At 30.8% G+C, this 12,500-nt stretch overlaps 1 protein-coding gene across 4 annotated transcripts in view; it reads left to right on the forward strand.

Moving 5' to 3' along the window:
• Positions 1-12,500, forward strand: part of cv-2 (crosveinless 2-secreting protein) — a 172,028-nt gene that overhangs the window by 130,488 nt on the left and 29,040 nt on the right. For all 4 annotated transcript variants that reach the window (XM_088268864.1, XM_088268866.1, XM_088268865.1 and 1 more), the window contains exons 5-6: positions 5,452-5,545; positions 6,991-7,167. In XM_088268864.1, coding sequence (XP_088124990.1) covers positions 5,452-5,545; positions 6,991-7,167 — 271 coding nt within the window. The remainder of the gene's footprint in view (positions 1-5,451; positions 5,546-6,990; positions 7,168-12,500) is intronic.

Consider the following 12,500-nt stretch of genomic DNA (forward strand, 5'->3'; position numbering starts at 1 on the left):
TACCCTGGACTGGTACCTGAAGCGGAGGGCTGATCACCTTTCCTTCATGTGTAAACGATCAAGATAACACTGCGTTTATATGACGCAGTGCCCTATGCACCATTGGGGTGCGGATAGGGGTTTTATTATTATTATTATTATTATTATTAAATTTAACAATGTTCTTAGCCAAGCGATTTTTTTATCTGTGTACCTGAGATTCTCATCTGAATATTTTTATACAAAACAATTTTTTTATTACAAAATAAACATAAATTGTGTCAACATCAAAAAACCTATTATGTGAAGGTTATAAAAAATCAAATACTAATGACATGGCTAACTTTTTCAAAGGATATTTATCAAATTTTTAAAATCATTGATGTAGACTATTCCAATATTTTCTAAGAATTTCTTGCATTCAACGATCAAATCTATTTTAGGCTTTGCATCAAGATTTGTAAAATAAGAGAAAGATAATCATTATTCGTATTGTGCGAAGATCATAAATCACTTAAGTGTAATTTTATTCTTACTTTAAAGTTAAATGTAGCTCTCTAAGTTATTTTCATATTTTTTGTTTGCATCCAATTTCCTTGTTTTTTTCCACCTCTATATCTATACGTTGTTTCCTTTAATACTTTTTATATTAAATTTTAAATGTCTACCAATTAATAAAAAAAGAGAATCCTACCTTTTTACAGTTTGGTAGTATCGAATCAAAATGAAAAGCATGGTCTGTTTAATTTAAACGGTGATTATAGATAATCACTATACATGTATATCCTTTAATAAAACTTAGTACCTACTTAGAATGATATTATGAAAACGCTTCGTAAAGTTAACTTACATTTGAAATTACTTATGATCGATTCACTATTTCGAAAATATGTAAAAATCTTTAAAATATCAAATAAGGTCATTAAAAAAGGAAAATGGAAAAAGGTTAGCTTTTAATCAACTTTTGTTGGGGTCAAGTATTTTAAAACCTTTTTAACAGCTTAGAATAAGCTCGTCCTTGCAAATTGTTTCATTAGGAATCAATTTGTTGATCGTTGTTTTTCTTTGAAGTGTTGCTGTTTTGAATATCCTCTTGTAGGCGAGGTCGTGCGCTGAATACACCCCATCTTAATACGCAGTAAAATATTTATTACACAAACCGCAAATCAGTATTGGAAAAAGCGGTAATTTTGTTAAGATTTTATGTTTCATTTAATGAACACAATATAAATAAATTGCATATTGTTCTTCAGACAGGCAGATACTGATTAAATCGAGCTTTTTAATGTGCCTATATACAAATATAAATACCAACCTTAAGGTTACTAACCTTCTGTAATGGTATGTAAACAAATTTTATTGAAATAATCTAACAATCTATGTTTGTTGGTAGAATTCACATGAAATTTCAAAAACATATAAAAACTGGTTCGTTACTAAAGTTTTTTTTAGAAATAATACTAGAATACACTATGTTTGATATCTCAGCATAGATGAAGAAGAATATAGATGTCTGGACATTTACAGGGCTTACGACCGCCATAGGCTGGTTTACGCGATCACTTTACACTCATGTAACATTCACCAATTCCATCCATGATTGACAACCACACTATTTAAATTCTTGAAACTTCTTGATATGGAGATCAAAGTCGAAACACAGTGCTTGACTTCAATAGACTTCATCTTCATCTATGCTGAGAAGTCAAAAAAATAAGTCAAATAAAAACTCTTAATTGGAGATAATCCAGATGTCTGAACAAGTGTTTAGAAACACTCGAGATGTTGTAGAATGCATTATAAAATAAAACTCAAACTTTATTTTCAACCCCTTTTATTTTTGGGACATTTTCTAACCGGTTTCGACGAGCACCTTGTCATCTTCATGTGATAACTTAAACCGGTTTATGACATGTCACAAGCCCTGTAAATATTAGACATCCATATTCAACTTCATCTACGTTGATATATCAATATTACCGAAAAGGTTTAATAACATCATTTTAAGCGTAAAATAATCAATTAAATATGGTCCCATACATTGCACTCTTAATTTTTTTTTGTATAAACTCCTATGAGCATCGCAAAAAATGACAATATTTTTCTGATTATTAATTAACTTTGGTAATTATTTTTGCGAGTGATCAAAGTAGCAAAAAACCTTATATAAGTAAAAAAGGTCGCAATGAAAAGCGTTTTCCAACTTGCCTTTGAAATTCGCTACACAAAATAAGATGAGAGTATATTGAAAATTTCGTATTTCCAAGGACAAAGAAAATTAGCTTAATTACAACAATTTGCGTACTAAGCAATATCTTGTCGGTCCATTAAAGCAGACCTTGACCTTGGCTCTGCTTGAAGTTGAAATAATTGAGAATATTTAAAATAGGTTTAATTTTAGCTGTTGACCTGTCCTGTCGTGCAAGAGTTACGAGTTTATTAAAAATAAATATCCGTTATTTATACATATTAAAATGATAAATTGACTCTACTTTCATCAATAGTTGATAAACTTACAAACGTTAATAATTTTCAGTCTTATTTTGATAACTTTGAAAACCATCTCGATATACCTTTCATTATTTTATCGATAATGCTTATCTCGGCTTTGCATTCTTTCCTCCTATCACTATTCGATCATTTGTAATATATCGTTTTACCGCATATTCGTCTAATTACATACGAGTATAATATGAATCAAGGAATATGTATTACCAGGGCTTTTTTTCATGTAACTCGGTGGAACGGCGTTCCGGCACCTTTTGACATGGATTCTTTATTATTATTTTCAAAATCAATCAGACAAAACAATGGTTGCGCTTACGTATTACAATATATATTTATATAACTAATGAAAATGATTAAATATGATATTGTAATGAACATTTTAATGATATTTGTATTTATAATTTTGGTAAAAAGCTTGACATGATATGAGTTCTGGGACGTTTTTTATTTTAATTTTTTTTATTTATATTGGAAATAAACACCATACTGGTGTTGGTTAACGTGCACGTGACATGATGCTCTTTCACCTCAACATGTGTTTTCTCGGAAGGGCGTTTAAGGAACAATAATTTACTTATCTGCTTGTAGGTGGTTTATTATTATTTTCTTTTTTTACAACGGTTTGATTTTATAAATCTACTAAACTTTTAATATACATTCATAATAGATAGATACATATCGCTCACTCCTTTGAACAACGTCATATATAAAAAATCATCAATTTTCAGTTGTGCATGTTTTCGGAATGCCCTGAAAATATACTATATCCCAGCGAAAGCCGCATATTTTTAACAAAATATCTACCCGCTACAGGGCAGAAATTGTTGTTTTTGCATTTCAAAGAAAAAATATTGTTTAATTATTTTTTTAAATATACTTAATATTGTTCTAATGTAGAAAAAAACCTTCATGTTTTACACTAAAATTAGGTTGCACAGTAAAAAGTTTAATAAGTGGCTTGATATTTATTTTTAATACATTTGATTATATTCTTAAACTTTAAAAACGATCTGCTGAAAAATCAAGTTTTTTGATTTATGACGTTGTTGAAAGGAGTGAGCGATATGTGAAGGTTCTCACCAAAACGTTATATTTCCATTTTAATACGTTTTTGTGCGATTTAATGATTTCATATCAATTTAACACAGGATTGGTCACGATTTGTTTCAACTTTAATTATGATTACACATAGAATACAGTAATCAGAACAGATTTGCATTTAAAGGATTTTTTGTGCAATATTGGAAATGTAACGTTTTGGTGAGGACCTCCACATATATCCTGAGAGATGTCATTTCGACTTCAATATTCATTTAATATTGTATTTTTTATGATAATAAAATATTTATATAATTAAACCAAATAAATAATTTTTGTAGGTAAACAACAGCTTTATAGTTTTTTTTCATTAATTTTAACGATGAAATCCGGTCACAGGTCAAATACAATAAATATGGAGAATAACTTTATACATCTATGTGTATCGTATAAATATAATGAAAACGATTAAAATTTGACTTGATGCCATGTTGGTAATTGATTGCACGTACATAATTAGCGTTAAAATTAACTACTAAATCGGCTTTTTGATAAGGGTTTCCCGGCGATAAAGCTCGCGCACCTACATATAATTTCTTCACCAGCATTAATTTATGCGAATGATTATGATTATTTTATTAACTCCATTAAAGTATCACATGGCAACACTGCTACTGTAAACATTTGATAACGCGTTCTGAATGGTGTGTTTCAGAGATAATTATTCTAATAAATGAGACGTTTAAATCAACTTGAATGAGTATCTGGCCAATTCAAGTCTACACACGTTTATTACGGATATCAATAAGCTATTACCAACAAATCACCTTAATCTTCCTTTTTTCTCGCAACAGATGAATCATGCAGTTATTCACTATTTTCATGTATCAAATTTGAGAGCAATATCAAATTACCTTTTCATTACATACATGGCTTATTCTACATTTTTTTAAATATCTAATCCATGTTATCTGTATCAATGGACGTGCAGTTAAATCCAGATTCACGGGCCCAGGAGTAGAATAAAATATTGCAAATAGGATACAAATGGAATAAGGGAAGGAGCTCAGACTGAAGGATATTACTACTATACAAAATTACTAAAGCTTACAGTACATTACTGTATGTATAATGTAATGTAAGGGTTAGAGCACTCGGGGTTGTATACCCGTAGTAAAACAAGGTTCTATAAATTCTTCTTCTTCTTACCCTTATCTGCTCCCAGTATTTCATAGAGCACTGCATTCTTTATAAACAATGTTATTTTGATCATTAAATAAACGAAGGAAAGGTAACCAGCCTTTCGTTTCAGGTACCAGTCCAGGGTTTTATCAAATAAATATTAAAAATGCATTGACCACTGTCATAAAATATATTTAAACTATGTTACTCGAATGTAAAACATTATTTTGACATATTTCGTGCTATCATAAAATCTTTATTTTTTAAAATTAAAATTAAAGTATCATAATTTATCTTCTGTATTTAATTTCATGAATAAAGATGTTTCTTTCATGGAAGTGTCCATAGGTATGAAATCCCAAGATATTTAATTTCAATAATGTAAAATTTTCCATTTTGTTGTATTATATACGTTTGCGACGAGTCCCTGTTTGTGTAATTGTATGTAAAGCCTAATTTTTTTTGAAAAGTTTATAAAAAACAGCGTTTTAACTAAAACTAGATGTTATTCAGAAAGATACTTTTATCTTATTTTCCATTAGACCGGTTTAATCTGTGTTAGTTTAAAAAAATATTTTACTAGTTTCGTTTATTCCATCGCTAATCATGTAAAAGTATGATCGATTTATGAATATATAACATAAAACAATACTCTTACATATAATATTTTTACACATTTATGTAAAATGTTTAAATACTTTATTTTTGGCTTGATAATAAATGTTTAAAAATCTTTTGTTCCAGAATGGTTTTGTGGAGTGCCAACAAGAACAATGTCCCGACGTTAAAAACTGTTACATGCAGATGCCGAGAGAAGGTTGCTGTGTTAAATGTAAAGGTAAATATCAAAAACATGTATTTTCTCAAGTAATTTTGTAAAATTTCATACAGATAAAACCTAGGATAGCGAAACGGTAACAGCAAATGTATTAATAAAATAAATAAGGATGTAAAAAATCTTTAAAGGCATTTAGTACACATTAGAATATTATTTCTAAAACATATGCACTATTTGAGCATCTTGGTTTCTATCACAGAGGAATATATTTGCATATGTCTTCACAAGTGGTTTGAATTCACGATGATTTTTAGACTCTTCTAATATTCATAAAAAAATTGTCTTTTGCAATGGAAGCCGAAGTGGCCGAATAGCCAATATCATTTTTCAAACAAAAATCACAAATGTACATTATACCTTTCAACATGTTTTTTTTAATATTGTTTTATCCATTATGTAAGACTGCAACTTTTGTTATTCCACCCTGTATATGAAATAAAATTTTATCATACTTTTCTTTTGAAATACGACCGCATAAATGCAGGTGAAAGGGTTTATTTTATTTTTAATTCCCCTAGAGCAGGAATAGTGAACCTATGGCACGCGTGCCATAGGTGGCACGCGAGACGATTTTGCATGGCACGCGAATTGAGAAAAAAAAGTCATTATACAATTAATGAAGTTTTAAGGGTTATATTTTATTAAGTCTATTTTATTTATTTCTTTAATTTTGGCATTAATAAGTACTTAACTTTTTTTCGATATATTTCGATAAGTTACACAATTATTTGATACATTTTTTTTATGGCGTGTGGTACGCGACATGTTCTCTTTCTCCCTCTCTTTTCTTCCTCTCTTCTCTTTTTATCTCTTAATGTTAGGCAGTACGCATAACATAAATGTGAAATTATTTAATTGGCTTTATCACTGTCAAGGTAATATTTTATAAAAAAATTGTAATGTACAAGTTGAATAATTCTCAAAAAAGAAAATTCAGAGAAGAACTCAACTGGTTACTTATAAAAAAGAAAGTAATATAAAATGTATTTATCTTTAATTTTTTTAAACTATAAATTACTCAAATATTTTAAGAATAAAATAGTTTTAAACAAAAATTTTTATGAAGATAGTACTAGAAATAAGGATAAAAATAAAACTGTCATTTTTGAAAAAAAAGAGTCGCAAAATTGTTTGATGTATAAGGGTTTGAAAACGTATGATGAGATTCCTGAATGTATGAAGAATGAAAAGAATTTAAAAATAAAAGTTTTGTTTCCTGTGAGAGATGTAAATATAAATATGATGTAAATTAAGTGTAAAAAATTCTTTGTATTAAATGTAATATAAGTTAACTAAAGAAATAAAATAAAAATAAATAAAACAAAGAAAAAAAAATAAAAAATTGTCACTCAGGTTCGCCATCCCTGTCCTGGAGTTACTTTCGCTAATTTCACTTCTGCAGTCTCACATTACGCTGAATACTAAATTGTGATGACGGTTTTCAGGGTGTCTCTACAAGGGGGTGTTTCACAGCAGTAATACGGAGTGGAGCGAGCCTGGCGACCCGTGCAGGGTGCTGCGGTGCGAGGCAGGGGTGGTGACCGAGTCCACGACCCATTGCTACACCCCTTGCGAGAACACGCGCCCTCTGCTGCCTGGGCATTGCTGTCCTTCATGTCACGGTAAGAGAAAAATACATATGTGAAGAACTGCTAAATTGTTACTAAATATTTAATAACTGCCTCTATAGTGTGGTGCCACTATAGTACAATTATTGACTGCCTCCGTGGTGTAATGGTCAGCGTGTTTAGCTACCGTGCTGGAGGTCCTGGGTTCGATTCCCAGGGGTGGGTGAAAATTAATATAAGTGATTTTACACTGTAAATATTTATTTAATATTACCCTGGACTGGTTCCTGAAGCGCAAGAGTGATCACCTTGCCTTCATGTAAGTAATGATCAAGATAACACTGCGTTAATTCAATGCAGTGCCCTATGCACCATTAGGTACGGATAAGGGTTATAAGTAATAGTGTGTTTGTTACTGCGTTTGCAGTTGCCATACTGGAGGTCCCGGGTTTTATTCCCAGAAGGGTAAAAATAAATATGAGTATTATTTGAGATCACTAATATCACAGTCTAGTATTAGAGTCGGCCTCCTTAATGTAATGTTCAGCTCGCTTGGCTACCGTACTAGGGGCCCTAGGTTCAATTCCGATGGGAGGGGTCAAATAAATAAAAGTGATTTTTGTACTCTAATATGTATTCAATATTTCTTCGGACTGGTACCTGAAGCGGAGGGCTGATCACCTTTCCTTCATGTGTTAACGATCACGATAACACTGCGTTTATGTGATGCAGTGCCCTATACGCCATTGGGTGCGGACAAGGGTTAGAAGATGAATAATATTATATATAGGTCGACATTGATAACGTGGTACATCCCTCGTTTCGTACAATTTGTCTTTGCTTTGAGCTTTGATCTTTCCCTTTTCCCTTTTTCCTCCCTCCCATCTCTCTTCCAGGTATTTTCACAAGTTAACACATGTGGAATTTCATCATTGGAATAGTACAAGTACTTATTTTGTAATATTCGTATATGTGAATGACTTGGCGTAACTGTTCTGTAAAATTTCCAAATAAAACAAACCTAAGTGTTTTTCCACTCTAATATTTATTTAATATTGTATAGAAGTATCGATATACCTTATTATTTGAGATCTCAATCTTTAGAGACAACCGTTGTCTGTAATAATGTCTTCATTCAATTATTGTATGATTTCCTAGGATTATTCCTCCTTTCTTTTGTAATTGTTTTTGTAATCTTGCAAAATGCGGTTTCAAAATGCACGACTTCAAATTTCAATATTTCCTCGTGATTTGTATTCAAATGGTAACTAGGCAGAGGTAATATCCGCGTGGTAGCATGATTATACTCCATCACGAGTCGAGATAAACCCCCAGCAATATTTGCGTGACGAGGCCGATAAGACCACCCCTTGTGAAAGAAAGAAAACCATATTATTTAGCTTTTTTTATGATTCCGGGAAACGAATGGCTTGTCCTGGTAAGATTTCAATCTTTATTTATTGTGAATTTTCAAATTATGACGGTTCGAGTTCCTTAAAATAGCCAAAGGTTTATCATTTTCCTGTCGTCATTTTCTCACGCACGAATATGTCAGATTGTAGTATCGTTGCTTTAAAAGTACTGAAAATTAAATCGTCAAATTAACACACGACATTTTTCATATTAAAGTAAAATTAAAAGTTGTGGTCAACGGAATCCTAGTTTCAACTCTAATGCAAAGAAGTGAAACAAAGTTGCCAAACGACGGTAGACTGAATGCGGTCGAAAAGCGAATTCACTCAGACGAATGTGCGACAAAACCACATTTGTTCGAATGGTGAATTAAGAAAATAATAATAAAGTCTGAGATAAGCATTTACGATCAAATTTTAAAAAAAGGTGTGTTGAAATGGTTCGGACATATGAAAAGAATGAGTTAGAAAAATGACGGAAAAATATGTGAGGTAAATGTGGTTGAGTAGAAAGAGAAGTAGTGTAGTAAAAATTGAAGTACAGAGAGACCGAAAAAAACATGGTACGGTTAAGAATTTTAAATAATAGAAAATGGACAAATAAGGAGTCAGAATAATTGGCGGACACGTATGGAGAGATGCATGAATGTGAAAAATACGAAGCGTGTTTACAAATTATTTATTATTTCATTAATGTACGTATTTACAAAAAAATATTACAATTTAATTTATTAACTATATATTTCTACTCATAACATGTCTTATATGTGTTACGTTAAGCCTCTCCAAAAAGAGACTAAGCTCTTGTGTTTGGAGATGGACTTACATGGACTCTTGCGTATGTTAATTGCTTGTAATTAATTAATGACATAATAGCCTTTTTTGTATTATTTTTTGTGTGTCTTTTTTTTTAACAATTAACATGTGTAATAGACATTTTTATAAATAATATTAATATCTTCTATGTATTTTTTACATATGTACTGAGGTCATTAAAATATTGGGTTCCACAATATTTGTAGTTTTGTTGGAATTGTTTCGTGTTGCATATCAAAGTGGTACGGCACTCTAACCATCTCACCTACGTCTACTGGGAAGCGGCTGATGGTAAGTTAGTTAGTTAGTAAAAAAAAAGAACTGAATGCTTGGGTGGCACAAGGACACAAAGAATGCAATCTTTCGCTTTCTGCCACTCTTGTTCCATTGTTTGCTTAGTGGTTTTGCAAAGCCGAGTGGGCGCGGTAAAGCAGAAACTAAAGTTCCTTTGTTATTTTATTTATGACGAATATAATGAATGATACGTTCAAGCGGTGCTTCTTTGTCGGACCTGCGTATCTCGTGAGGGTTCGGAATTAGAAAATTATAGGTCGGCCATTTTACGATTCCTGTTTTATTAGTGCGGATGTGTGGGCAGGTTCCTTACATCTTTATAATGAAATAAAACTTAATCTTTTCGTGGAATAATGGAAAGTTTATAAAATATTTTTAAAGTATAAACATGTCAAATAAATAATGAAGCTTTCGTTGGTAAATAGCGCAACTGAGAACCCTCATCTAATTAGTCATGATCACTATATTTAGAAAAATTGACGGTGCCCTAATATGGCGATCATATCTTCGGTTTTAAATTTAAGTTTTACTTGGTAAATACCGTTATTTCCACTATGAAATAGTGGTATTAACCGAGTAAAACTTGAATTGAAAATGGGTAAATTCTATGTACTTTAAAGTGACGAATCAATTAACGAAATAATATTTTTATACTTCGCTGATTTTTGTTTTTTGGAATAATTACATAAATTTGATGAGAACTAATGCTACAAATGTAGAGATAGACACAAGATATGTTTTTGCAATAAAATACAGTGCTGAAATACGATTTAATTCTTATACTAATAAATCGTAGTCGTACAGGAGAAAGTGACCAACTACCAAAACGTAAAATGTTCAGGAGGGCCATTTAAATCACTTTTGCTTGGCAAGAAAATAAACATCCATGCAGTTAGTAATTTTTACCAAGTCAATATATTATACTTACTTAGTTTAAAATCCATTGGGATGTTTTCAGGGCAATATTAAGCTAGTAAGATATCAAATAGTCAATGATCACGGTTTTGTAAAAAAATGCACTTGGTCACTTTCTCCTGTATGACCTCGAAATATTGATGGAAATCACATTAAGGCATTTCCAGTGACTGTAAATCAAATATTTTCATTAATATCTCAACATAGATGGACAAAAATAAAGAAGTCTGGGCATCTTGTAATGCTTACAAACTGTCATGGGCTGTAAGCCTTGTTAAGTGATAAATGTTTACACGTATAACATTCAGCATTTTACCTATGATTGCCAACCACACTCCACAAATTTTGGTGGTTATATTAAGCGTCTATATAAAAAACATCTTCCCATGCTACTTCTTCGGCAACATGTGTATAAGGTTAAAATAAGAAATCTTGTTAGCTAAAGATTCCATCGTTTAGCAATCTCGTATTTGATTGCATGTCATAAACAATTTTCTTTCACGTAGTTTTATTTTAAAAAAATTGTAAAATGTGTCCTCGGCACGGGAAACCTCAGTGAGGACGCATTATTGTAATTTGTAATTGATGATATGTTAAAATATATATATATATATTTTTAATACAAATAATAAATCAAACAAGAAGACATGATATTAATTGAAAACAAAACTGTTTTGTTTTATTTAAAATAAGTTATTATTGGTACCAAAGAAGCCCATAAAAAAACTTTGTTAAAAAATCCCACGATTCATAATAATTAAAATATTATCATAACATTTTAATTTGGCATTCCAAAAGTCTAAAACGAGGAAACATAAAAAACAAATACCAACAATTTCACAGATCCTTAATTTAATACTTGAACAAATAATATCTCTTTCAGCCCTCGGGCCGCCGTCCGCGCCTAATGGGCCCCAAACAGTGGGAAAAGGTTTCATATTTTATTTGTGTAATCACTTAATCGCCTATAAATAAGGTGCTGACAGACCGCAAAAAGGGTAGAGCAACACAGCTGGCATTAAAATTAAGTACTGCACAGCGGAATCGCCGAACGTGATTCACCTGAAATAGGGGTGGAATTGGAGATGGATGTTTCAGAAAGAAATCGACATATTTAAAAACATTTCACTGAATTATGCCATGAAATTGTCGTCCGTTTGTCAAATTTGCAAGAAAATACGAAATTGCAAAGCTATAGTTTTGATAAATACGTATTTATACGTGCATATATAAACATAAGAATATGAATATATATATATATATATATATATATATATATATATATATATATATATATATATATATATATATATATATATATATATATAATATATATATATATATATATATAAATATATATATATATATATATATATATATATCTTTATTTATTTAAACTAACTACTACTTCTACTACCATATAAAATCTTAAAAACTGAAATAAATAAATAAAATATATAAGACTCACCTCTACCTAGACTCCATACCAAAGAATATATTTTTATGTTTAAAAAAAATGTAAAACGAACTCCCTCTCACAAAACAAGTATCTACTTTATTAGAGAAGTAGAAACCTTATGTCTGAAATGCATTCCATATTAACAAACTATTTATTATTATTTAAATATGTATTTTGGAAAAAATAAAAATTTTCAATTTCGATTTTTCAATTACGTCGTTTCCAGGGGTAGGCAAAAAGGATAGAATACCACACTCTTCTGTCCTGACATACACTCCTCGGCTCTTTCACATCTCTTAATGTAGTCATTCATACCTTCCGATTACGCAGACTTTTGACACCACCAGATTTTAGGTTCTGTTTGATCTGATCATACCAAGTCTTTTTCGGCCGCCCTCGTTCTGTTTTCCCGTTATTTAAACATCATGTACAGAAAATAAATAAGTACTTTGGCGGGCTTATTACTGACCCGTATCCGCATCAAATGGTGA

Source organism: Brachycentrus maculatus, unplaced genomic scaffold (genome assembly GCF_059751285.1).
Source record: "Brachycentrus maculatus isolate JH-2025_06_01 unplaced genomic scaffold, ASM5975128v1 h1tg000334l, whole genome shotgun sequence".
Classification (NCBI taxonomy): Eukaryota; Metazoa; Arthropoda; class Insecta; order Trichoptera; family Brachycentridae; genus Brachycentrus; species Brachycentrus maculatus.